Source organism: Labeo rohita, chromosome 22 (assembly GCF_022985175.1).
Source record: "Labeo rohita strain BAU-BD-2019 chromosome 22, IGBB_LRoh.1.0, whole genome shotgun sequence".
NCBI classification, from domain to species: Eukaryota; Metazoa; Chordata; class Actinopteri; order Cypriniformes; family Cyprinidae; genus Labeo; species Labeo rohita.
This window is the reverse complement of record NC_066890.1, coordinates 58611273-58639197: the sequence shown is the minus strand read 5'-3', so window position 1 is coordinate 58639197 and position 27925 is coordinate 58611273. Positions and strand designations below refer to the sequence as shown.

The 27925-nt window shown below is 31.8% G+C and overlaps 2 protein-coding genes and 4 non-coding genes across 8 annotated transcripts; 5 read left to right on the top strand and 1 right to left on the bottom strand.

Moving 5' to 3' along the window:
• The first annotated feature begins 8 nt into the window (after nt 1-8).
• Nucleotides 9-15016, top strand: pak2b (p21 protein (Cdc42/Rac)-activated kinase 2b). Of its 3 annotated transcripts, none has more exons than XM_051095017.1 (15): nt 12-250; nt 2757-2916; nt 5595-5701; nt 7453-7600; nt 7694-7725; nt 7913-8032; nt 10390-10528; nt 10614-10677; nt 10752-10800; nt 10877-10989; nt 11584-11701; nt 11878-11977; nt 12745-12941; nt 13775-13912; nt 13992-15016. In XM_051095017.1, exons 2-15 carry the CDS (start codon nt 2784-2786, stop codon nt 14076-14078), a joined length of 1545 nt encoding a protein of 514 aa, XP_050950974.1. In that variant the 5' UTR covers nt 12-250; nt 2757-2783; the 3' UTR covers nt 14079-15016. The 3 variants fall into 3 exon arrangements, with proteins under 3 accessions (XP_050950972.1, XP_050950974.1, XP_050950973.1); XM_051095016.1 differs by having other exon boundaries at nt 2646-2916; XM_051095015.1 differs by having other exon boundaries at nt 9-250; nt 2646-2916; nt 7453-7725.
• Nucleotides 15017-17299: 2283 nt separating this feature from the next.
• Nucleotides 17300-17370, top strand: trnag-gcc (transfer RNA glycine (anticodon GCC)). Its single transcript has one exon. It is a non-coding gene; the product is annotated as a tRNA-Gly (tRNA).
• A 310-nt stretch (nt 17371-17680) lies between these two features.
• Nucleotides 17681-17752, top strand: trnad-guc (transfer RNA aspartic acid (anticodon GUC)). The gene has a single exon. It is a non-coding gene; the product is annotated as a tRNA-Asp (tRNA).
• Nucleotides 17753-18101: 349 nt separating this feature from the next.
• Nucleotides 18102-18175, top strand: trnai-aau (transfer RNA isoleucine (anticodon AAU)). Its single transcript has one exon. It is a non-coding gene; the product is annotated as a tRNA-Ile (tRNA).
• Nucleotides 18176-21031: 2856 nt separating this feature from the next.
• trnam-cau (transfer RNA methionine (anticodon CAU)) lies at nt 21032-21104 on the bottom strand. Its single transcript has one exon. It is a non-coding gene; the product is annotated as a tRNA-Met (tRNA).
• A 1474-nt stretch (nt 21105-22578) lies between these two features.
• aqp12 (aquaporin 12) lies at nt 22579-26154 on the top strand. The gene is made up of 3 exons (XM_051094087.1): nt 22579-23226; nt 25505-25621; nt 25707-26154. The coding sequence occupies exons 1-3, from the start codon at nt 22629-22631 to the stop codon at nt 25832-25834; spliced, it is 843 nt and encodes a 280-aa protein (XP_050950044.1). The 5' UTR covers nt 22579-22628; the 3' UTR covers nt 25835-26154.
• Nucleotides 26155-27925: the final 1771 nt, after the last annotated feature.

The window sequence follows — 27925 nt, the reverse complement described above, 5'->3', positions numbered from 1 at the left end:
GAATCCCGTCGCACCGGAAACAGTCGCTGGCTGTTTGCTGCAGGCGAGGGCAGAAAGAGACGCTGCTGGGCGCCTCCCCTTCCCCAAACCAGCACAAAAAACTACCAAAAATAAAGCGACTCGCGGCAGATAACGGCGCAGAAACCTTCCGACGGGGCTTCCGCTTCACCCCATTCCTCTTCCCGGACAGAGCAGCTCCGGCGCGGCCCGCCCGAGCACGTCAAGCTGAAGTTTGCGCTCAGTTTCACAGGTGAGCCGCGACAAAACCCGAGATTCCCCGGCCGCGTCCCAAAGCCTAGTGTGCCGCCTACCTAGACAGCAGCTGCGGGCCTCTCCGCGAGGGTTTGAACGCCCCCGTCGAGTGCTGTCTAAGTGGGAGCTCGCTGGGCTTCGGGACGCCCGTCTATTATATTCCGCATATGTGTGCGCTGTAGCGGTGTTTCTAGGCGGCTTGCAGCTTCTGGATCGGGTTTCTTTCTGCGTGTGTGTCGCTTGAAGTCGCTGGGGCGAATCCTGTCTGTTCATGCCAGAGAACAGGGAAGATAAAAACAACTGTAATGTGGCAGTAAACATAATAATTAACCGCTGCTAATGAATAAACCAGTTGGGCTGAGGTGAATTCTGGAGAAGCTCCCAGAAGCCTGAGGTGATTTTAGCTCTTGTGTCATTAGATTGTAATTAGAGATTTATTTATTAAGCCCTGAAAAGAAAGAAATTATATTTTGCATAAATTAAACGTCTTTAAAAAGTGGGGGTTTTTTTTGGTTTATTATTATTTTTAGGTTATAAAATGGTTATGATGATCCTAAAAATCACCTTAATATTTGAATGTAAAATATACTTTATTTTAAAAATCCTGCAGCTGTTGTTGTTTTAATTATTATAATAATTTTTTAGGTAATTTTAGTATCTTTTTTTGTTAATTTTTAGGACAATTATTAATTATTTATTCTGACATTATTCTGATAATTAAGCATAAAATGGTTATGATAGTCTTAACATTGTCCAAATATTCACTTTGCAAAATATAAATAATTTAAAAATTCTCATCTTTTTTTTTGTTAATTTTAAGATAATTTTTTATTCATTTATTTTGATGCTGTTTTTCATGACAATAAAGCATAAATGGTTATGATGATCCTAAAAATCAAATAAAATTTTTCAATGAAAAATATACTCATGAAAAATCCTGATATTATTATTATTATTATTAAATAGCAATAAGTGAATTTTATTAATCTTAGGACAGTTATTATTAAATTGTTCTGACATTATTTGTATGACAATTAAGTGTAAAATGGTTATAATGGTTGTAAAATTGTCTGAATATTCTTTGCAAAATATAATTAATTAAAAGATTCCATGAATGTACCTTTATTATTATTTATGTCATTATATTCTTTTTTTTTTTTAGGACAATTAATAATTTATTCTTATTTATTTATTTATTTTTATGATAATTAATAAAATAGTTATAACGGACATAAAATCGTCTGAATATTCTTTATGCAATATATAATTAAAAAAAAATCCTATTAATGTCACATTATTATTATTTTCATGTAGCTTAAGCATATCATGGTTTTTATTGATCCTAAAAATCACCTTAATATTTTTTATAAAATTTTTATTATCATTATTATTATTATTATTATTATTATTATTTAATAGTGATTATTAATCATTAGTAATCAGTACAACTATTAATTTATTCTGGCATTATTTTTATGATAATTAAGCATAAAAATGGCTAATTGATCCTAAAAATCACCTTCATATTTTTAATGCAAAATAAATTTTCATTTTTTAAATGTTATTATCTTAGGAAATTTATGTATTTATTCTGACATTATTTGTATGATAATTAAGCATAAAATGGTTATGATGGTCCTAAAATCATCTAAATATTCTATATGCAAAAAAAAAAAAAAAAAAAAAAAAAAATATATATATATATATATATATTATATTTTAATTAATATTAATGTATTATTTTATAATTGTAATAATTTATTATTGTTAATTAATTAATCAATTTCTCCTGACACCATTTTGACTATATTTAAGCCTAAAATGTTTATGATAATAATAAAAAATCACCTTAATGTTTTTAATGCAAAATATAATTTCTTATTTAAAAAATCAATTAATATTTATTATTAATAATATTAGTAATAATTAATTTGTGTTCATGTTAGGACTATTATTATTCATTTATTCTGACACTATTTCCACGATAATTGAGCATACAAAGGTTATTAATATTAATTTAGTTATTGTTTTCATGATGGTTAAGTACGAAATTGCAATTATGCAATGTGTATTTTTTATTTATTTTATTGATTATTTATTACTGTTTGTTTTAAGTACAGGGTTATTATTTGTCACTGAAACAAAAACTAAAGTAAAAAAAAAAGTTAATAACAATTTTGTATTTAACTGCAATTTCATGCTTGATTATCTCAAAGATATTTTGCATAATTGCAATTTCACGCAAAATCCTCATGAAAAACGACAAAACGAACAGGACTAAAGAGCGAGGGAGCGGCTGCAGTGTTGTTCTGATGTGTTTGTGTTTGTGTCGCTGATGGCGTTGGCGTCTGCGTGGCTCATCTCTCCGTTGTGCTTCCCTTCTGCTCCTCCAGCTCTAACTCCTCCTTTTCTTTATCTCCACCTGCAAACGTTCTCCTCGACCCACTCCTCCTTTCTTTCCTTTCTCCTCGTGCCGGACCATGTGCGATAATGGGGATCTGGAGGACAAGCCGCCCGCGCCGCCCGTCAGGATGAGCAGCACCATCTTCAGCGGCGGCGGGAAGGACGCGCTGGCCGCCAATCACAGCTCTAAGCCCCTCCCCTCCGTGCCCGAGGAGCGCAAGCGCAACAAGATCTACTCCATCTTCTCCGGAGCCGAGAAAGGTGCGGAAACTGACAGACACTGTGTATATACATTTTATGGTTTTAATAGAGTTTAGAATTGATTTATTTATAATAATATTAATATATATATTGTATGGCAGTAATGTAATGTAAGCTTAATAATATATGATGTATAATTACATTAAGAATACTAATAATAATTAATATTTTGAAATAATGTTATATATTAGTAGTATTATTTTATAAATATATAAAATGAATGTTTGCAATATTATTATTTATAATATATTTTATAAATATTTATTTATTGTTTGTTTTATATATAGGGTTATTAACTAAAACTAAAGTAAAACCGTTAAAATATTTGTTGCTTGAATTAAACATTAACTGAAATGAAATTCAAGTAATATTATTTTAATATTTTAAAATGTTGTTTTTTTGTTTAGTTTATACTAAGATACTTTTTTTTTTATTAATTACAAATATATAGACATATTTCAGAAATTAAATGAGAAATTTAGAAAGTAATAAAAATGACTAAATCAACAAAGTGTACAATATAAAAAAATTGAGAAATATAAAAAGTAAATAAATAATAGTATATTAACTGTATATAATAGTATATAAACTGTAATAGTATATTAATCAAAATAACACTGATTGTATATTTATTATATTTAATTCTTGAGTTATTATAGTTAAAATTAAAACCATAAAATGTTACTTGAAATAAATAAATATTATCTGAAACAAAATAAAAATGTAAAAATCTAATTTTCATCTGCTTTTTGATAGTATATATATATATATATATATATATATATATATATATATATATATTTTTTTTTTTTTATATACAGGGTTATTAACTAAGTAGTATATTAATAAAAAAACACAGATTCTGTTTTTATTATATTTAATTACGTGTAAACCTGAGTTATTATAGTTAAAACTAAACCTACTAAATAAAAATGTTACTTGAAATAAATAAATGTTAGCTGAAACTACATAAAAATGTAAAAATTTAATTTTCATCAGCTTTTTCTACATAACTAAATAAAATGCTACTAAACTGGAAACTAATAAACTAATGAATTAATGAAAACTGTATAGACATTTAAAAAAAAAAAAAATAGAAAATGACAATGCACACATTTGCTAAAACCTAAATGTAATAAAAACCCCACAAAAATAAGCATAATAAACATTAATAAATAATTCAATATAATATATTATGTAATATATATTATTAGCTAATGTCATCCATATTTCATATAATAAATATTCATAATATTATTATTATTATTATTATTAATATTAATATAAATATTTGTTATGCGAAATAAACATTAACTTAAATAAATACTTAATTTTAATATTTTGTCATTTAACTTTTTTTGGTTTAAACTAAATTTAAATGACAAAAAGTGTGTATATATACATTCATACATATTTAGGAATTAAATTGAATTAAGTTATGCTGTTAGAAAGTAACAAAACAATCGAAATTAAAAACTAAACTACTGAAACTTACAAAATTTAAAACAAAAACATTTAAATTAAATAAAAATGTTACAAAAAAATGAATAGTATATTAATGAAAAAAAAATATGTGTATACATATTTAGAAATTAAATTAAATTGGATTAGGTATTTAGAAAGTAACAAAACAAACAAAATAAAAAAAAAATACTACTGAAACTAACAAAATAATAAAATAAAAAATGTTAATAAACTGCAGCAGTAGATTAATCAAAATAACAGTTTTTATATTTTTATATTCAATTGTGTAATCCAGTGTTATTATTAGTTCAAACTAAATACAGAAAAAAACGTTACTTGAAATAAATAATTGTAAGCTGAAATAAAATAAAATACTAATCTCATTTTCATCTGCCTTTTCTAAAAAATGCTACAAAAACAGAAATTAAACCAAGAAATAAATGTATAAATTAATAAAAACAATATATAGACAAATTTGCTAAAACGTTAGAATTAAATTAAAAAATGTAAATAAATACACAAAATTAAAACTGAAAATATAAAAAAATAAATATACAAAATATTATATATTGAATAATATATCAAGGATAGTAAAATAAAATAATTTCAGTGTGGCCCACATCAGTGTTAATTTAGATAATTTTATTAAAACAATGTTTAAATAAAATTATTTATAGTTTTTATAAACTTTTTCACATTGTTTCTGATTTTCACTCCTTTTTTTAATGCTGAAATTAGTTTTGCATTGATTTTGTAGTTCTAAACAAACAGTTATGTGTGTTTTTGATGTCCTTCAGCAGTAGCATTTTTCTAATTATTGTAACAATATTATAAATGCAGTTTTTACAATCTGATTTCAGTTTATTGTATCTGTACACCTGAAAATGTATCTATCACACTGCAAGAGTTAAGCAAACTGAAGAAAAGGATTAAAAATGCAACTAAATTACATCTAAATTCAAAGTTTGAACCTATGAAGTCTAAGTTTGGCATTTTCAGTTCTCTGAGGCCAGTTCTGATTATTTCTGGTCTCGTCAAAGCCACAGACAGTTGAGTTCTGACTGTGCTGTGTGTTTGGTTACAGTACATGTGGAGATGCATCACCTCGTTTCACACTGTGCTGCGAGTGTAAGTGTGAGCGCAGACGCGGCGTGTGTTTGAGTCGAAGCGACTCTCAGTTATGTTGATTAAATCCGGTATGTGTGTCGTCACAGGTGGCCGAAGGAAAGACAGAGATAAAGAGCGTCCGGAGATCTCACCGCCTTCAGACTTCGAGCACACCATTCACGTGGGCTTTGACGCCGTTACCGGAGAATTCACCGTAAGACTGACTATACACTTTAATGGAGAACTCTCAGAACAACAGTTCACAAATCATTTACTCACCCCCTTGTCATCCGAGATGTTCATGTCTTTCTGTCTTCAGTCATGAATAAATTATGGTTTTTGAGGAAAACATTTCAGCATTCATCAACTTGAACTCCTCTGACTGACTGTGCTGAATCTTTTCTAACTGATCGGACTTGACAGTTAAAACTGGGAAAAATCCCATAGACTTACACTGACGGAATGTTCAAACGAGCCAAAACTATTCAAACTCCAACTGTCAAAATTCAAATTTAAACTCCCAGAATCACTTAAAACTCAGTCAAGCTCACTTAAACACATTCAAACTAACTTGCTAATCACGCTAGAAACATGTTAACAACATGGTAGTCATGTTAGAAAACCTGCTAGCAACATGCTAGTAACTTGTTAATCATGCTAGTAACATGCTACAAACATGTTAATCGTGTTAGAAACATACTAGCAATATGTTAGTAACATGCTAATCACGCTAGAAACATGTTAACAACATGGTAGTCATGTTAGAAAACCTGCTAGCAACATGCTAGTAACTTGTTAATCATGCTAGTAACATGCTACAAACATGTTAATCATGTTAGAAACATACTAGCAATATGTTAGTAACATGCTAATCACGTTAGAAACATGTTAACAACATGGTAGTCATGTTAGAAACATGTTAGCAACATGTTAGTAACTAGCTAACCATGCTAGAGACATGCTAATAACATGTTAATCATGTTAGAAACATACTAGCAATATGCTAGTAACTTGCTAATCATGTTAGAAACGGGTTAACAGCATGCGAAATGTGCTAGCAACATGCTAGTAACATATTAATCATGTTAGAAACATGTTATCAACATGTTAATCATTATAGAAACAAGCTAACAACATATGTTAGAAACATGCTAGTAACTTGATGCTAGAAACATGCTAAACATGTTAGAGGGATGCTAGTAACTTGCTAAACATTTTTGAAAAATGCTAATCATGCAAGAAACATGTTAGTAATATGCTAGTAACTTAATCATGTTAGAAACATGCTAGTAACTAATTAATCATGCTAGAAACATGTTAGCAACATGATAACCATGCTAGAAACATGCTAGTAACTTGTTAATCATGCTAGAAACAAGCTAACAATATGCTAATCATGTTAAAAACATGTTAGTAACATGCTAGTAACTTAATCATGTTAGAAACATGCTAGCAACATGCTAAACATGTTAGAGACGTGTTAGTAGCTTGTTAGTCATGTTAGAAACATGTTAACAAATGCTAATCATGTTATAAACATGCTAGCAACATGTTAATTGTGTTAGAAACATGCTAGCAACTTAATCTTGCTAGCAATGTGCTAATTATTTTAGAAACGTGCTAGAAACTTGCTAATCGTGTTAGAAACATGCTAACAACATGCTAGTAACTTAATCATGCTAGAAACATGCAAGCAATTTGCTCCTCATACTAGAAGTATGCTAATGACATGTTAATCATGCTAGCAACATGCTATCTATCTGTCTTGAAAACTACTTTAAACTTCGAACTACTTTAAACTGAAAACCTTTAAATTTCTAGCTTTTAAAACCTTTTCTAACTTCCTGTTTTAGCTTTCTCAAGCCAACTTCAAAGTTTGTCTTGACAAACTTTTTTTTTTTTTTTGATCTAGTTTAATTATTCGGTTTCTCTGCAGACTGATGTGTTGTCTGTTGTTTCTGTCAGGGAATGCCGGAGCAGTGGGCGCGTTTACTCCAGACCTCCAACATCACCAAATCAGAGCAGAAGAAGAATCCGCAGGCCGTCCTCGACGTCCTCAAGTTCTACGACTCCACGGGAAACGGACGGCAGAAGTACCTCAGCTTCTCTTCAGGTCTGCTGGAGGACACTCGTGCTTGCGTGCTAACGTTACAGGAACTGTCATGTCGTACTGAACGCTTTTCTCCTTTTTTTTTTATGTCTGTAGAGAAGGACGGATTTCCCTCTGGTGAACAATCGGTACGTATGAATCTTTGCTGGTTTAGTAATTTAGTTTAATTTAGTTTTCATTTTAGTTTTTTCATTTATTTTTTATTAAAAAAATGTTTTTGTTTTTATTTTAATTTAAAAAAAAAAATTTAGTAACTCTAAAATTTAAAAAACAGGTATTTAAACTTATTGCTGCTTTCCTTCCCTAAAACCAAAGCCTGTGAAAAAAACACCAGAGCCCTCGTCTCCGGTCAAAACGGTGGATGACGATGAAGATGATGACGATGAGGAGACGCCGCCGCCTGTTGTCGCACCACGACCAGAACACACCAAGAGCGTAAGAAGCTGTTAAAAATAGTATAGTGTATATAAAAATGCAATAGATATTTGAGTATTTACAGTGTTCATTTAATAATATAATTTAATAATATTATTTTTATAATATAAAATATTATTTTTCTTTTCTAAGAGTTTTAAAAATGTTTTTTATTTTTATTTTTTTATTTTTTTGTTTTTAATGTCTATATTACTATATTATGTCTATATAGTTAAACAATAAGCATAAGCATTATGCAAATTTTGGGGTATTGCATGAAAAAAACTGGACGGAAATACCAAGATGCATTTTTTTTGTCTTAGTATAGAAATATCTTTTTTTTTTTTTTTATCTAGCTCCAAAAAAAAACACATTTTGAGTATTATTTCTATTTTAATATTATTTTTAATAAATTATTTTATATTATTTTTTATTATTTTATATTATTTTTAAAGTTTGTTGGGATTATTATTTTTTTTATTATTATTTATAGATTTTGGGCTTTTTTTGTATAAAACTGTATGTGTAAAAATATTTTTAAAAAACTAGGCGGAAATCCCAAGAAGCGCTTAAAATCTGTGTAATTTTTTTTTTTGAGTTGGTACTATTGAGATACTATCATTTTTATTTTTTAATTTTTTTTTTTTTTTTTTTAGTAATTTTGTTGCTGTTTTTAGTGTTAACAATATTGAGAAAAATGTGTACTCCTTTTTTTTTTGAGCTACTGTTATTTCTATTTTTATTTTTAGAATTAAAAAAAAAAATATATATATAAAAAATAAATATATAAATATATATATATATATATATATATATATTATTATTATTATTATTATTATTATTATTATTTTTTTTTTTTTTTTTTTTTTTTTTTTTTGGCGGGGGGGATTTTTTTCCAGTAGATTTTGAGGGTTTTGTAGTATAAAAATATAAAAATCGCTAGGTGGAAATGCCAGGATACAGTTAAAAAATCTTTTGAGCTAGTACAATTCAGGTACTATCGATTAGAGGTCGACCGATGTATCGGTTTTGCCGATTAATCGGCACCGATAGTTGATTGGCGGAGCTATCGGTTATCTGCAAAAATCCATGCCGATAGTTTTTCCGGGTCGGGTCCGTTGCTGGAGCGGCTCAGAATTCCCTCATTATACAACAAAGTCCCTATAGTCTTTGTTATACAGCACAGGAGCAGCCTCTAGTGGCGGAAATCACTGACAGCACATGCCGTTTGTTTAGACACGTGACACTGCGCGCTGCACAGAACGGGACACTTTAAAGGCGGATTTAAAACGTTGACAATGAAACGGTGTGTTCAGTATACTGTAGTGCATGTTTTCATGTCATTACAAAGTGATGAATTTGTTGACTAGATGCTACATTAGTGGAGAAAAGACAGCAGTATACTTTTGCCCGTTTGGTGATCAAATAAAGTCTTGTAGACCGCCGCTTGAACTGAATGCGACGCGTCCAGTGTGTGTGATACCGGATAGCTGCGAGTTCTTCTAGATGGCGCTGCACTTTTACCCATTGTGTGACTAATTATTTTAATATTTGAATTAGATAACCACAAATGTTCTAGAATAGAAGCAGTTAAATTGTGAAAGTACACAATATCCATATGTATGCAGTTTCAATACTGTGTACCTTGTATAGATATTTAAAGATGGCCATCTTTAGCTTGATTGTTGATGTAATGGTGACACTTTACAATATGAGTCCATTTGTAACATTAAGATTGATAAAAAGCTGTAGAATAGAAGTATTTTTCCTTAAGTGTGATAATTTCAACATTTACTGATATATTAAAAAAATGTTAGTTGTTTTTGTTAATATTAATGAACAATTAACTAACGATAATGATCAATATATAATTAATCATAATATTTTTTATTAATTTACAAAGTACGGTTCAGTAGGCTACTTTTTTTTTTTTTTTAATTGTAGAGCACTATTTATTTTCCATTCAGTATCCATTTTAAAAACTATCGGTCAATTAATCAGTATCGGCCAGTGTGGTCCAACCTCGTTATCGGTATCGGTAAAATCCAATATCGGTTGACCTCTACTATCGATTTCATTAAAAAAAATTCAAACACAGTTTTAGTACTTTTTTTTTTTTTCTTTTTCTTTTTTATGATTTTTTTTTTTTTTTTTTTTTTGTAATTTTGTTTTTTTTTTTTACGCCTATTTAGTTTCTATTAAATTTTAATTTCCTTTTTTGTTGTTGCATGAAAATGAGAATTGTTAATTTGGCAAGTAGCTGAAACAAAAAAAAAAAAGTTTATTTTATTTCAAGTATCAAAAAATTATTATTATTTTTTTTCATAATTTTTTTTTTTTCCCCTCCCAATTAACTATGATAACCATTGTTATTTTAGGTATATACTCGACCATCAGTCATCGACCCCCTCCCTCCTCCAGTCACGTCTCCGGACAGTGAGGTCGCATCGAAGGCCACCGACCGACAGAGACCTAAAAAGGGCAAGATGACGGACGAGGAGATCATGGACAAGCTCCGTACGTCACCATACAAGTAGTTCTTCATGCAGTTTCACTGCTTTGTCAGACTCAAACCACATGTCGTCTCTTTGATTTCCAACAGGAACCATAGTCAGTATTGGAGATCCAAAAAAGAAATACACACGATACGAGAAGATCGGACAAGGGTACGTCCCACAATTCTTCACAACATTTTATTGTTCCATTCACGGAAGATCAATAATTGCGTGTTTTTCCACAGAGCTTCAGGAACCGTCTTCACTGCCATTGACGTTGCTACTGGACAGGAGGTAATGCAAGAGAGCAAAATGGATTTATTGTTATTAGTGTTTCACGGTTTCATCATCTCAATATGTTTTTCGTCAGGTGGCCATCAAACAGATCAACCTGCAGAAGCAGCCCAAGAAAGAGCTGATCATCAACGAAATTCTTGTCATGAAGGAACTGAAGAATCCAAACATTGTCAACTTCTTAGACAGGTAAACGTTCTTCAAGAAACAACATCGCTTGTGAATTTTGTGAACGTGGCCTTCAGTTCCAGGTCAAAAAGTTCCAAGTTGACCATAATAATTGAACACTAATTTTGGGATATTGCGTAAAAAACGCTAGATGGAATTGCAAAGATGAGCTTAAAATGTTGGGATGGATATTTTCAATCCGATAAGACGGCATGCTCGTAAACTACAATGGAAACACGTTAAACGAATACATTCCTTAGTGCACAACAACAAAAATACTCGCATGACTTGAGCTCAACAGATTGTGTGATTAATTATTGCACAAATCTAACTGCACACAATCTAAAATGTTGTTGATGACTAAATGACTAAAATGTCTTTTTCGTAAATTTTGTTTGGTAAGTAGTTTATTATGGTTAAAAACAAGTGTATTGCGACGACAACCATATTTATTATTGACACTTTGACAAGTTTGTTCTCTTTAATACATGGGATGCTTTATTTGCAAATATTTCATGCGATATTCCAGTTTTCTGTAATTTTTTTTTGTAATTTTCAGTGGCAACAGCTAGTGACGCCTTGAATGTTTAAGTGTTTATTTTGTCTTTGCTGCAGTTTTCTGGTAGGTGAGGAGCTGTTTGTCGTGATGGAGTACTTGGCCGGCGGTTCGCTCACAGACGTTGTAACCGAGACATGCATGGACGAGGCCCAGATCGCCGCCGTGTGCCGAGAGGTGCGCTGAAGTCAAAACGTCTTCTTGCCATAGACTTGATGAATACTTTGGGGTTGGGGGAAACCATGACGATAAATGGCCAATTGAGCCCTGTTCTAAATTAGTCTTAGTATGTGTTAACAGGAAATAACCCTGTCGCTTAACTTATAAACTTCCTCTTGTCTGTTATCTCACAGTGCTTGCAAGCGCTGGAGTTTCTGCACGCTAATCAGGTTATTCATCGAGACATCAAGAGTGACAACGTGCTTCTGGGAATGGATGGCTCTGTCAAGCTCAGTACGTTCTCGCTCCTGCATGCCAACGCTCTGGTTTTTACGAGTTTTTACAAATATGCTAATTGTGGTTAGGCATGAAGTCTTTGAAATGTGCCTTCACACCTGGCTCTCTGAGGTGCAGAAAACATCATGTTTGGTTTGCTTTAGCTGCTTGTTCTGAACAGTTGAGCTCTTGTGAGCTAAAACTTGGCCACTATAAGGAAACTGCAAACAAACCCAAGACAGACGTTAAAGTCAATAAAGTGTTTGGTTTTCACCCCACAGTGCTTATTTGAAGAACTTTCATTAGTGTTTTGATGTACTCTGATAACGATTCCGTCAACGCTGTTTATCGTAGCCAACATCATTTTAATCATCTCAATGTTTTCTCAGAATTATGATTCACTTCAAGTCAGGGTAGATGTCATTATGAACAGTTTGCTCAAGTTTCATAAATGGGTCCATTACATCTTAAGGTCTTGGGTTACGTTTAGTGTTTTTTTTTTTTTTTTTTTTTTTTTTTTTTTTTTTTTTTTCAATGTAGCATTTCAAGTCTGCTGGAATTGTTTTTAGAGTTATGTGTTTTTACCGTTTTACCATCCTCTTGAACAACACCAAATTATACAACCATATGACCAACTGATCTTCAGTTCTCACATCATGTTTGTCATTGGCATTAAAAATGGCATCTAACAAGACTAAGGTCTGTAAATTCCATTTAAGTTGTCAGTGAAATCAGACAAACCAGGATATGTCTCTAAACCATCTTTTTCATCTCCTGCTCCGCAGCGGACTTTGGGTTCTGCGCCCAGATCACTCCTGAACAGAGTAAGAGGAGCACCATGGTAGGAACGCCATATTGGATGGCTCCGGAGGTTGTGACACGCAAAGCGTACGGACCCAAAGTTGACATCTGGTCCTTGGGTATCATGGCTATCGAGATGGTGGAGGGAGAACCGCCGTACCTCAATGAGAATCCACTGAGGGTACGTTGGTATCATTGGTTCTTCATGAAGTTAGCGATGTGGCAACTTCGAGGAACAATATTGTACGATATTCCAATTTTTTTTAAATGGTTAAATTTGTAACATTGATTGGAGAAACAGCCAATGATTTCATGAAGGTTTACAAGTATTAATTGTGCATGTTTTTGAGAGAAATTCCCATTTTTAATTTGTAACTTTCAATGTAAACATAGCTAATGATGCATATAAATATGCGATTTTCCAATTTTTGCAATAGTTAAATTCGTAATTTTGATGAGAAACATAGCTACTGATGCCATGAAGGTTTACAAATACTAATTGAGTATGTTTTAATTAGATATTCCAATTTTCCACACAAGTAAAATTTGTAACTATGGATGGAAAATTTGCCAATGATCCTATGAAGGTTTGCGAGTGTTAATTGTGCAAATACGATATAAATGCATCATTATTTTTTGTTTATTTGGTAACTTTCAATGGAAACATCGCTAATGATGCCATGAAGTTATACGAGTGTAAATTGCGCATATGTTTTGTGCAGTTTTTCACGTAACTTTAATTTGGAACTGGTTAGTGCCATGAATGTTTTAATAGTGGTTATTGTGCAAATGTTTTATGCAATATTCTGTTTTTTCCCCAAATTCATTAATTTCATACCTTTTGTTGGAAAACTAGCCAATGATCCCATGAAGGTTTAAGAGTGCAAATTAAATGATCATTGCGATATTCCAATTTTTGCAGTAGTTAAATTCGTAACTTCGGTTAGAAACTAGAAAAATGTTAATTGTGTACATTTTATGAGATACTGAACTCCTGAACTCTTTCTTGCTCAGGCGCTCTACCTAATTGCCACCAACGGAACTCCAGAGTTGCAGAGTCCTGAAAAGTTGTCGCCCATCTTCCGAGACTTCCTGAGTCGCTGTCTGGAGATGGACGTGGAGAAGCGTGGTGGAAGCAAGGAGCTTTTGCAGGTAAACCAGCTAGCCATTAAAGAATAATAATGTGACTTGTTTGAACTTGTTCGTTGATCAGTCTTACTCTCGCCTTCAGCATCCCTTCCTGAAGTTGGCCAAGCCGCTCTCGAGTCTCACTCCTCTGATTTTGGCCGCCAAGGACGCCATGAAGAACAACCGCTAGCTGTGCCCGCGAGCACAGCGGACTGCTGAACACTCGAAAATCTGTGCCAGGTGTTTTTTTTACCAGTGTGTCAACAACATATCAGTGTTGCCAAAACAAAACTCCAAGCATTTCATTTGGGTCTTTGCCTGTTTTTAAACCTGTATTGACCGCCGTGGTGTCGGGGGACATTAGATGTTCTCCTCGTCCTCCTGCTCTCGTTAGTTTCTTGTGGGACTTTGTCTGTGTTTTATGTATGAACTCTTCCACTCTTTGGCTTCTCTAGACCTCGTATGTTCCATGATTGGCGATCAGAATCAATTGTGGTGATTTCAAACCCAGCTGGAGATCTTTTGTTAGTCTTTCTGTAGCCAGAATCACGACTGAAAACTGTGTAGCCTACTCCTGTTCTTGACCCGAAGGGAAGAGCACCTTACCGAATACACGCCAACTGCGAGCAGTGAATGATTTTTGTAGTCACTTGTGCCTTTGTTGTTATTCCAGCAAACACCTTTATACTCTGTCTGAAGGGGCAGGTTTTTTGCCATTGAACTTCCTCTAACCTGAGACGAAACTTTCATGTGATGAAATGTGTATATGACGTACTTCGAAGAAGCGTAGCATTTCAGTCGATGTAGTTAACCAAAAGCAGGATGCGTAGATTAGATAGGTGTATGTTTGTGTACATGAACACTTTTCTTGTTGTTTTAGTAACTAACAGTTTATTTCAAAGTAAAAATGCAGTTGTCCAGAAGTCACCGATGTAAGAATTGATAACTATTTTTATGCTTTTCAGTCACTTGTTTTGCAAGTAAAAGCCGGATTCCTGCAAATTTCTGTGAACAATACAGTCATTGCAACATTGTGTACATCTCTTGTTCTTCATTAAAAGAGGACTTGAAACTTGAGATTAGAATAAACTCTCTCTAGGGGGACTTTTTATAGTCTGTTTGAACCTTGCCATGAGTTAATGTGGTCATTCTTAATATGGTGTGATATTTGAGCTTTTCAACTTACATTACACCACATACTTTTTGTTTGCGTTGTTTTACCATGAAAACTGATTCTTGGTGGTTCGTATCATTAAAGACCTTTTGTTAGTTACAAAACTCACTTAATTGTAATTAAAAATGTTTTAGATTTCTATATTTACAAAGTTACATATTTGTACAAAATATTATAGGAACATAAAAAAACGTACTGCATAGCTGAAATGGCCCAGTAACCCATTTTAATATTAACAGTCCATTCAATCATTGAATACTAGCGAAGGGCTTTTATGACTTATTTAACTTGGTGTAGAAGGGAGGAGTTCCTTTAATTTTAATATTTATTTTACGCTTGCCAAAAAAAAAAAAAAAAAAAAAAAAAAAAAAAACAAGGGCAAGCAGCGTTAAATGCAACGCTGTAAATTTAAGTTATATATTTATATTTATATATTTATATATATTTTCCCTTTTCGTTTTGTGCTTGATTTAAATTCTTTCCCGCCGCTAAAATCCAAACCTCAACGGTCGCGCAGTAAGGACTGCGAGAATCACCTCAGGATGGCGAAGTTGATAATTAACGATTATTTCTGTATGAAATGGTCCTTTCTTATTTCGAATAAACTCCTGAACGAAATTCTAACGTGATTTAAGTAATTTGGCGTCGAATTCAACGTTTGGGTTGATGTGAAGGACATCTGAAGATTATGAGCGGCTACATCTTGTTGGTGAGTATCAGAAGTTTTAGAAAACTGAACCGGAATAAATTTTCTTTTTAGCTTAAAGGGTTGGTGTTAAACAAAACATTGTCATGTGGAAGATTTTCTGCTTTATTTAATGCAAACAATTAATTCTGCGTAGGTTTGAGCGATGGCGCCTAGACAAAAAGACGTGACTATAGTGTTTTGTTTTAAACATAAGTGTAACGATTTAGTACTTTATCTTCCTGTAATAAAGACACGATTCTTTAATGTTCACTCAATGTAAATCAGTGTTATTTTCATAAGATACGTTTGTTGTGCTTGTGCTCGACGAATCTGACTTCATATCGACTTTTTTTTACACGTTTCTTAATAATATTGTGGAAGATAGTGAGCACTAGCTCATGATTCAGGTAAGTTTTCCAATTATAGGCCCACTTTTGAAAATAAAACGCTATTTGTGACCCTGGACCACAAAACCGGTCACAAGTGTCAATTTCAAAATCAAAATATGGAGAAAACCGCCTTTAAAGTTGTCCAAATGAAGTTCTTCGCATTACAGATTACTAATCAAAAATTTGTTTTGATATATTTACGATAGGAAATTTACAAAATATCTTAAGGGAACACGATCTATATTTAATAACCTAATGATTTTTGGCATAAAAGAAAAATATATGATTTGTATATCGTTACAAATTTACCCTTGCTACTTTGAACTGGTTTTGCGGTCCAGGGTCACATTTTTTTTGTTGTTTTTTTGTATTTGCTTATGTAAACTGGCGAGTTTGTAACTTAAGTATCAGTATAATTTCGAAGCGAACCCATTTCAACATGAACTTTACGTAAGGTGTATTTTCTTCGAAAAGGTATTTTAGTATGCTTTGTCTTTTTTAATTACAGCAGGCTTTCTTTAGTAATTAAATGTAATATAAATGTTTAATAGCTCAAAAGATGTTTTCAGTCAACAACTCTAGATTTTGAGCTGTCAACTCAGTCTCAATCTTATTCTGTTTGTAAAAACCATTCACATTGAGTAAAATAAAACTAATCATGATTTCTGAAACCGTTTAGTTGTGTGAAACCAAAGTGAAAATTATCTAATATTTATTTATCTAATATAGTTAGTAGTTAAGTAGTAGAAGCCAGGCATATAAATATTTAGTTTGGAGCGCCACCTAGTGGTTGATTAATACCAAACACCCCTCGGTCCAAAAACGTTTTTTTGCTTTCCAGAGATAACTTTACTTTTTTAGTTTTAATAACTGTTTGTAGTTCTGGTACTCCATTTTTTAAGGCCTGCAGACATTTATTCTGCACCAATTGTGTTTTTTTTAACAAGTTTGTTGTTCACTTATTTGTCCATGTATTTTATTTCTTTTAGCAATGGGGAAGCGGCCCGTTGGGACATTGAGAGGTCTGTTGAAGGTGAGTATTTTTAGGCTTAGTCCAATATTTAAACTCTTGACTATTTAGTTTAATTTTAGCGCATTTGACGCTGCACCGCTGGATGTTTGAACACAAAACATCCTGTGCAAAAGATACCATCATGCGAGCATTGGTGGTTCAGTGGTAGAATTCTCGCCTGCCACGCGGGAGGCCCGGGTTCGATTCCCGGCCAATGCAGTAGCTTCTTTTGAAGGTCTTTTACACACTTTTAACACCAATGCGTTTATTATCAAAGTTCAATATTGTGCTTATTTTTTAGATCCTGTGTACAAATGAGCGTTACGACGTAAGAGATTCATCAGGAGACCAAAATATAAGTGGCGCGGTACAACATTAAGGTAAGAATTTAGTTTAAACACTGTTTTGTTGTTAGTGCAATGCTGCAAAACCTGTTTTGCCTCGTTTTTAATAACAAAAGAAGCTTTAAGTGTGAATGCAGTTAGTCAAGCGTAGCAGCAAAAGGGGGAGATGATACATCTACAATCACTCCTCGTTAGTATAGTGGTAAGTATCCCCGCCTGTCACGCGGGAGACCGGGGTTCGATTCCCCGACGGGGAGAAAACACTTTTTTTTTTTTCCCCCTTGTGTGTTCACAGGATAATTTATTTATATACTCCTGATTGTATATCTAAAGATTACTTGTGAATAACCTAATTGTTTTATTTTAAAATAACACAAAACATCTCGTTACTATATTGTTTTACTTACGAAAAGATGCTACTAGCCTTTTTTTTTAATTTATTTATTTTTTTTTTTTTTACAAAAGATTTTGCTTGTTTTGCATCTTTGACTTAATAAAAAATATCTACTGAAATATCTACTATTTTTTCTAAAACCATGTGGATCAGTGGTTACAACAGCACTACTGTGTTGTTCGTAAAGTCTGATTTTTGGGGTTGGCCACTAGGGCCGGTTAGCTCAGTTGGTTAGAGCGTGGTGCTAATAACGCCAAGGTCGCGGGTTCGATCCCCGTACGGGCCAGTGTTTTGCTTCAACAATTTCATTCATATTTTAGCTTTTATATTTTAGCTTTTTATTTATTTATTTTAATAATTTAATGAAGAATTTAATTATTTTAATTTTTAAAATTAGGTTTTAGCTTTTTTGTGTTTTTTTTCATTGTTAAAAGTTTAATAATGAGTTTTGTCATTTGTTTTCGTTTTTATGTTTACTTACTATATCAGTTTTTATCAACCCTCTGGGGTCTGAGGTGATTTTGGGGCCCTTTACATGTTTTGACATGTAAACAATAATATGTGAGCAAGATAAATGTACATGTTTGCATTTTTTAGAAAAAAAATATTATGCATGGTTAGTAAGTTTTGGGAAAATAAATGTAGCTGAAATAAGGCCATAAAACTCATACTGAATAGTCCTGAGCAAGGCTTTTGAGTAATCACTCTTGTAGGCTAGAATATTTACTTCAAAATGATGTGAAAATGATCGTGCTTACTCTTTCACAGAAAACAATATATTGATGTAAATTTTCTAAGACGTGTTTTGTGATAGAAAGCCATATGCGAGGGAGGGATAACGGCCATGAATATTTAGTGATTCACACCTGAGAGACAAAAGGCCGTCCCCTAATGGCCCATCACTGTGACTGTCACTATGAGGCAGGTATCAAAGAATGAGAGGAAAGTAAGATAATGGGGGGTTTTGGTCGTTTGTATTTTATTTACAACACAATATAATCAAAACATACATAATGATGGTCAAAGATTATTATTGTACTCACTGACCTATAACCACAGAGATGTGAACAGACCTTGTGTCATTCTTGTTCAGCAAGTCAAACTAGAAAACCATACCTGATATTTAAGTGTTTGCTGCTTCTTTCCATGGATTCAAGATAAAAAAACAAAAAACAAAAAAAACACAGTCACAGAGCTTATGTTACTGAAAATAAGTGAAGAATAACATCTGATGTTGGTACAGCGCTCTCAGAAGTTTGAAGAGACTCCAGTAAAAATCAGCAATATTCATCTGCGGTGCAGGTATCAGATCACTAAAAAAGAAAAAGAAAAAACATCTCTGAGCATGTTAATATCAGAAGAATCTGTATATAACGATCTTGTAGTCACAGATTCATGCATACTTTGTACTATGTAAAAAGGACATTTTATATCTGAGAAACAAATTATGGTTTAGCACCATATACAACTCTATTTGGAGTTTGATCTAGACATACTTCGACTCGTAGCATTCATCATGTTACAGTGTACACTCATATTACTTTTATATCGTATTTTGTTTTATATTATATAAAACATGAAACTTCATCGCGTCCTAAGAAATTTAGATACAATGAGCTACTTTCATTTTCAAAATGTTTCACTCGATTTCAAACATTTTAGCTAGGAATCATAGTTTAGGAAAAACCAAGCTAGTAAATGTGTTCAAGCTTATGTCAAAATAACACGTTGATTAAAGAAACATCACTTACTCATCAGACTGATCTCTTCCTCTGGATCAGCTGCGCGTCGCGTTGTGTTCTTTATCTGAGGTCAATTCTGTGTTATTCCTCCCAGCGCGTCTTCTGTTTTCCTGAAGATAAATTCTGTTGTTTCTCTCAGCGCGTCTTCTTCCAGAAACGAACAGTAGCTGAGATAAACTTGATGAATGGTCAAGCTTTGTTTACGATGATGTGGGCGCTAACAGGCGGCGCGCGCACGTGGCTATTTATCATATCAAATGCAAAAGCAGCTAGAGGGCGTGATCGCATTAAAAATAATTAACTCTGAGGGAAAAACTAGGCATCACGTTGGTTTCACGCGGATTACTGTAGCACAGAATATTTGTTTTTGATAAGACTTTAAGATTTAAAAGTACAGATATCAAGCTTTCTATAGATATATCTCTCCTGTCTGTGTCCCGAGTATTCACTGAGTTTCTAAAAGTCGTTCGCGGAGACAGTGAAGACTGAGAAAGCACCCTGTTTATTTTCTTTAATTTAAAGCAGCACACAGTTTAGTTTGTATTGTGAGTTTGCACAAATAAAAGTATACACTTAATGGTTTCTAAAGATGTATAACACTTATTTGTGTGACCAAAACTGACGGAGTATTTTTAGTGTCTTTTGCACTGATCTTAAAAAACGTGAGCTGATCACGCTGGCGTGATCGTCGACCCCAGGGGGTTAATTTGCTTAATAAATATTTTCCGTTTTAATTTAAGTTAAAGTTTTAATAATTTTGTTGTGTTTGTAATTTCTATTTTTCCTTTTTTAGATATGTCTATTTGCCATTATAGTTTTTAATAATATTTTTTAATTAGATTATTATAGATTATTATTTGTATTTTTTTTTTCAATTTTAATATTAGTTTTAATTTGACTAAGTTTTTGTCATTTTTTTTGTTTTGTTTTTTTAATGTCTACTTGTTAGCATAGTTTTTACTAATATTTTGAATTAGTGTTTAGTTTTAATGCATTTTTCTGTTTTAATTTTAAAGATTTAATAATTTGTGGTTACAACAGCACTACTGTGTTTTGATACATTTTTAAGTAATTTTAATATTGAATATATATTAAATATTTAATATTGAATATTGAATATTGAAACTGAACAAAAAAAAATGTTGCTAACTAAAATGTAACAATAAGTATTTTTTTTTTCAGAAGTGTTTTTTTTTTTCAAAATGATTTAATGGTTTAAGTTAGTAACAGTGACACTGAACATCCAGCAGATGGCAGCATTTTGAACAAACCTGATATAAAACAATGCTAACTGCTTAGTGGTAACAGTAAACAAGTTTAAATATAACTAAAGTATGTTTCCACAGATTAAACCATCAAACAACATCAGTGATTGTCGTTTGCAGCAAAACCAAAACTTTTGCCCCGTGTGAGGCTCGAACTCACGACCTTCAGATTATGAGACTGACGCGCTGCCTACTGCGCCAACGAGGCTTAAAGACTCCATCTGCTAAACCTCCTCATGTTACGACAGGAACGCATCCGGTAAGTCAATAAACTGGTTTGCATTTCAGTTCTGTGCTTGATTTTGCTTTTCAGTTCTGTTTTTGATATGTTTGTGTGCACATCTACGACAATCCAAAAAGATAGTTTGTACAAAGATGGCTGACAAACAATAGATCAGTTTAAACAATGAGATTTATCCTCGTCCACTAGAGGGAGCCAAAGCGAACAGCCACTTTAAAAACTGTACATTTTAAATGCATTTAAAATTACATAAAACTGGTAGATTGTGAATTTAAAAGGCATATATTAAATAAAATTTGTAGATGTAAAATTAATAATTAAATTAAAACTGTACATTGCAAATGCATATATTAATGAATGTTTACATATTTAAAATACATATTTAATAACAGTTGGGAAGTTAAAACGTGTTAAAAATGGTAGATTTCAAATGCCAGCTTAAATTCATATAAATTGTATAAATTGTAGATTTGAAATGCATATATTTAAAAAAATAGATTTCAGATGCACAAAATAAAATGTGTAGATTTAAAATACATTTTTTCCCTAAAAACAAAAACACAATTTAATGCAGATTGTGCATTTAAAATGCATACAAAATTGTAAATTTAAAAGGCATCTATTAAAAAATAGTTGTTTTTTAAAATGCATATTAAATTAAAAATTATAGTTTTCAAATGCATTTATTTAATAAAAATGGTCGTTTTCAAATGCATATAATAAATAAGGATTTTAGATTTCAAATGCATATAATAAATTACAAATTATAGTTTTCAAATGCATTTATTAAATAAAAATGGTAGTTTTCAAATGGATATATTCATTAAAAAATATAGTTTTTAAATGCATATATTAAACAAGTTGTGAATTAAAAATGCATATATTAAATTGAAAATTACAGTTTTCAACTACATGTATTAAATAAATGTTGTATTTTCAAATGCATATATTAACTTAAAAAATATAGTTTTCAAATGCATAAATTAAATTAAAAAATAGTTTTAAAATGCATATAATAAATAAGGACTGTATATTTCAAATGCCTATAATAAATTAAAAATTATAGTTTTCAAATGCATTCATTAAATAAAAATGGTAGTTTTCAAATGGATATATTCATTAAAAAATATAGTTTTTCAAATGCATATAATAAATGAAAAATTATGGTTTTCAAATGCATATATTAAATAAGGATTGTGCATTTTAAATGCATACTCTGAATGTATTAGCACAGTAATGATTGAGCAACAAAGCCCAGTTTAAACAATGCAATCCAACCTCCACTAGAGGGAGTCAAAACAAACATCCACTTTTCCAAAGGTGGCCTTGAATAGGTCAGTGTGTTTTTTTTTTTGACCTAAAGTGTGTGTAAAACCCCTTTGATAAGAGCACGGCGTGTCCGTGTGCCACGTTATCACATGCTGTGTGCAAATACAGCGCTGACCAGCTCAGCTCTTTCTTTCTGTCCAGCACAGCCGTCCGAACACCATCATGGCAGGCCTCAATGCCTCGCTAGGCTACTTTTTAGCGATAATTGGCGTGAGCGTGGTCGGGCGGGTGCTTTTTGCGCGCTGGCGGCCGCGCTGGACATTCCTGACGGAATTTGTTGCCGCTTTCGCGCTTGCCGCCTGCAGACTAGAGGTGGACACCATCGCGGAGGTCGGCCAGTTTGCCGGCGCGCTTGGGCCTGACGTCGCCATCACTATGCTCTTCATATCCATCACCGTCCATGCCATTATCATGCAGGGCGTGAGCGGAAACCCATCGGTGACACTCATGGGACTCCTGTTGAAAGACACGGGGGTCGTGTCGGCTATCCTCGCTGTTTCGGCGCAGATACTTGGTGCGTACGTGGCACTCCTGGTCGCCGGTATGTACTGGCAGATGGAACTGACCGACATGCACATGATCAAGAACCTGATGATGTTCGAGTGCAGCACGTCACTGCGGGTCTCAACGTTGCAGGGGGTCATCTCCGAAGCCCTCGGAGCTCTGATCTTTCACCTGATTTACCTCGTCCTGAAAAACAGGTCGCAACTGCTCAAGATTCCCATATTCGCCGTGCTGCTGACGTTCATCGCCTATGCAGGTGATTCCTTTTCAAATGCATGTAGATTTCTAATGCATATGTTGAATAATGACTGTGTATTTAAAATGCATGCATCAAATTATGTGCATTTAAAAAATGTTCATTTTAAAATGCGTGCATTAAAATAAAAACTACATTGCAAACACATTAAATAACAATTATATATTTCAAATGCATATATTAAAATATTGATGTGGAATGCATATTATTAAATAACATTTGTGAAACTAAAATGCATATATTAAATTGCATTTTAGATTTAGTATGCATATATTTAATAATCATAGATTTTAGAGAAATATTAAAGATTGTAGATTTCAAATGCATATATTAAATTAGGATTTTGCTTTTATATGTAAAATTAAAAACTATAGATGTTATGGAAATATTTAATAAACATTGGCTTCTAAAATGCATATATTAAAATAAAAAAAAAATTATAGATTTAAAATGAATATATTAAATAAAAATTATAAAACTAAAGTGCATATACTAAAACATTTTACATTTAAAATGCATATATTAAATAATGGTTCTAGTTTTAGTCAAATGCATATTTTAAATAAAGATTGTAGCTTTAAAATACATGTAATAAAGATTGTAGATTTTAAATGCATACATTAAAAATTTGTAGATTTAAAATGCATATTTTAAATAATGTAGCTTTAAAATGCATGTATTAAAGATTGTAAATTTCAAGTGCATATATTAAAATAAATGTATAAAAATAAGGACTGCATTTAAAATGCATATATTAATTTACAAATCGTAGATTTCAAATACTAAAGATTGTAAATTTAAAATGCTTTTAATTAATAAGGATGGATTTAAATGTTTATTTGTTGAACTAAAAAGTTTAGATATATAATGGAAATATTAGATAAACATTAGCTATTTAAAATGCATGTATTAAAAAAATGTAGATTTAAAATGCATATATTAAATGCTACAGTACATTAAGGATTTTGCATTTAAAATGCATATATTATTTAATTGTACATTTTAAGTACATATTAAATTAAAAAATCGCAAATTTAAAATGCATTTTAAATAAAGACTGTAGATTTAAAATGCATATCATAAGAATTGTGCACTAAAGTGCATATATAAAATAAAAAAAATGTAGATTACAAATATTAAAGATCAGAGATTTCAGATGCATATGTTAAAAATGTAGCTTTGTGCATTTAAAATGCATATATTTAAAATTGTATTAAATAATAAAATACAATAAATAAGTAATAAGATTTGCACATTGAAATGCATATATAAAATTAAACATTTTAGCTGTCAAATGCATATACTAAATGATAATAAAATTAATATATTAAAATATGTAATATGTAATTTCAAATTCTCATTTTAAATTAAGATTGTACATTTAAAATGCATGTAATAAATAATAATTGCACATTAAAATACGCATTAAAAAAAGTGGTATGTAGTTGTGCATTAAAAATGCATATATATTATTAAAAATAGGTTTGTGCATCTAAAATGCATACATTTAAAAATCTGTTAAAACATTTAAAATGTAAATTGATTTTAAATACATATTACATTAAAAAGTGCAAATATTTTAAGTAAAGACTATATTTAAAATGCATATAATAAGAACTGCACATTTAAATGCATATATAAAATTAAAAATGGAACATTTAAAATGCATATTTTAAATGATAGTAATACAATTATTAAGTTAAAATATGTAATATTTCAAATTCTCATTTTAGGTTAAGATTAAATTTAAAATGCATGTAATAAGAACTGTACATCAAAATGCATATATTAAATTACAAATTGCAGATATAGAATGTATATATTAAAGATTGTAGATTTCAAATGCATAAAATAAAAATTGCACGTTAAAATGCATAAATTAAATTAAAAATTGTACATTTAAAAAAGTAAAGATCATAGATTTCAAATGCACATATTTAGATTTGTGCGTTTAAAATATATTCACTACATACAAATTACAAATTCTACATATATAGTGCATATATTAAATAATTAAAACTGTAAAATGTATTTTAAATAAATTCTAAAGTAAAATGCATATATAAAGTTTGTAAATTTCAGATGCATTCTTAAAAAAATTTATGTATAAAATGTATATATTATATGTAAAAGTGTTGATTAGAAAATCAGTATTTTTTTCCAAATAGAAGAGTTGTGTATGAGGATCTGTATGTTACTCAGGAGAACCTCTTGACTCTTCATTGTGAATGATGCTGTGAAGTATTTTAACTCCTCTCAAACATCTCTATCACACCAGGAAATAACTACACATCTGGATACGTGAATCCATCCCTGGCTTTTGCCATGACATTCACCTGTACGGGACCCACTTTCCTAGCGTATTCTCTCGTCTACTGGCTCGGGCCTGTGATTGGTGAGACCTATCAAACATATCAATCCAAAAATGGTTGCTGGTGTTCCTGAGATGTTTTGGTTTTGTAAATGATGTATTTTTCCAGGCATGACTCTTGCGCTTTTCCTGTATTTGGGAAACATCCCACTGCTGTTCAGCAGGAATCTGCTTTACTCCAAGAAGCCACGTTTCCGGGTTCCCAAAGGGAAAACTGCTGAAGACAAGAGCAGCTGAAGAGACTGAAAGACATAAAACACACAACACTGATGTGCTCAGTTCATTAATCGTGTTTTATAGTTGCAAGACACTAAATCTCATAGTACATCTCTGTTCATCTGGTTTGAGGTTTGCAGCCAGTTTCAACAAACCCCTCGTCTTACGACAACAAACATTTTATTTAATATATAGCAAAAATCAAATTACATTTTTAAGATGGGGGAAAGGAAAAATCATACAAAAGTACAAGTAAGAAAATGATGATACGTTGTCTGTAAATGCCAGTTTGATAAAATATTCCAAGTATGCCACAATGAAAATAAAATTATTTGTACATAGTTTTTCATAATTGGTGTTCTTTATTCTGGCCTGTGTATTAAAAATAGAATAAACAATAAAATCTTTTATAGATTAAAATATGTATTTGCAAAACAATCTGATAAACTGAAAAATAGTTTACATGATATTTGTAGAAAAATATATGCTGCATGCATGACAGCCTTTTTTTCTTTTTTTTTGTTTTTGAACAAATAATCGATTTTTAGATTTATATTTGGTCTTTGTAAAAACAAAATACATTAGATTACTTGAAATCCATTGCAGACTTGTTAGATCTACAGTTAGTAACTTATTCTCACCAATAGAGGTCACTGTATTTAGATATTCAGAGTCGTGACGAGAACAGTGTGAAAACATGTCATCAAATGAAATTTAGAAAGGATTTTTTCACTCTCATTTTTCACACTATTTTTAATGTTTTAAAACTTTTGAACTTTTTGTGTATTAGTAAATATTATGTGTTCACCAAAACAGAGTTAAAAGACGCTGTTTAATTCATTAAGTTATCATATTCTGTATTAGGAGTGTTCAAACTTTTCTGGTTTTAAGGACATTCTAGTTCAAATTAGCCGACCGATTCGCGGCTTTTTTCCCGTCTGCTGAATCTTCCCCGCCAAAGCATTAAAAACTAATTACGGTTGCGGTTTGAATTAGATTTTTCAAGTCTGGATTTAATATGAGAAGAAACCACAGTGCACGTCAAGTCTGAGTTTTCATGTCCTGGCAAGCCGTTTAGTTAAATTCACAAACAATTGACTCGTTTGAGCCGAATCTTTTATTGAACCGTTTTTGCAGACTTGTTAGAGCTACAGTCAGTATCTTATTCTCACCAATAGAGGTCACTGTATTTATTCAGAGTCGTAAGAAGAATAGAGTGTGAAAACATGTAATCAAATGAAATTTTTTTTTCAGTCATCCAGCGTGGTAGGTACTCAAAAAAAGTATTTTTAATTTTTTTAGACGTTGTTTAATATGAGTAAATATTGGGTGTTTACTACATCAGAGTTTAAAGACACTGTTTAATTCATTAAGTTATCGTATTCCGTACTAGGAATGCTCAAATTTTTCTAGTTTAAATCGGCCAACTGACCCGCGGCTTTTTCCCGCCTGCTGAATCTTTCCCGCCAAGGCATAAAAAAAAAAAAAAACTAATTACGTGCGGTTTGAATTTGATTTCGCAAGTCTCGACTGAATATAAGATAAAAACCACAGGGCACGTCATTCAGTCTGAGTTTTCACGTCCTTGCAAGCCGTTTAGTTAGATTCACAAACAGTTGACTCGTTTGAGCCGAATCTTTTATCGAACCGTTTTTGCAGACTTGTTAGATGTACAGTCCGTAACTTATTCTCACCAATAGAGGTCACTGTATTTATATATTCAGAATCGTAACAAGAATACAGTGTGAAAACATGTAATCAAATAAAATTTGGAATGGATTTTTTTTCAGGTTTTTTTGAGGTTTTATTGTTTTTAAACGTTTTTATATCCGTAAATAGGTGTTTACCAAAACATATTTTAAAGACGCTGCTTAATTCAGTATTTTGGCATATTCTGTACTAGGAGTGTTCACATTTTTCAGGTTTAAACGATGTTCTAGTTTCAATGGGCCAACCGATCCGCGGCTTTTTTTCCCGCGTGCTAAATCTTGCCCGCCAAGGCGTAAAAAAAAAAAAAATTACGGTCGCAGTTTGAATTTAATTTTGCAAGTCTGAATTTAATATGGGATGAAACCACAGCGCACATCATTCTCACAAGACGTTTAGTTTGAT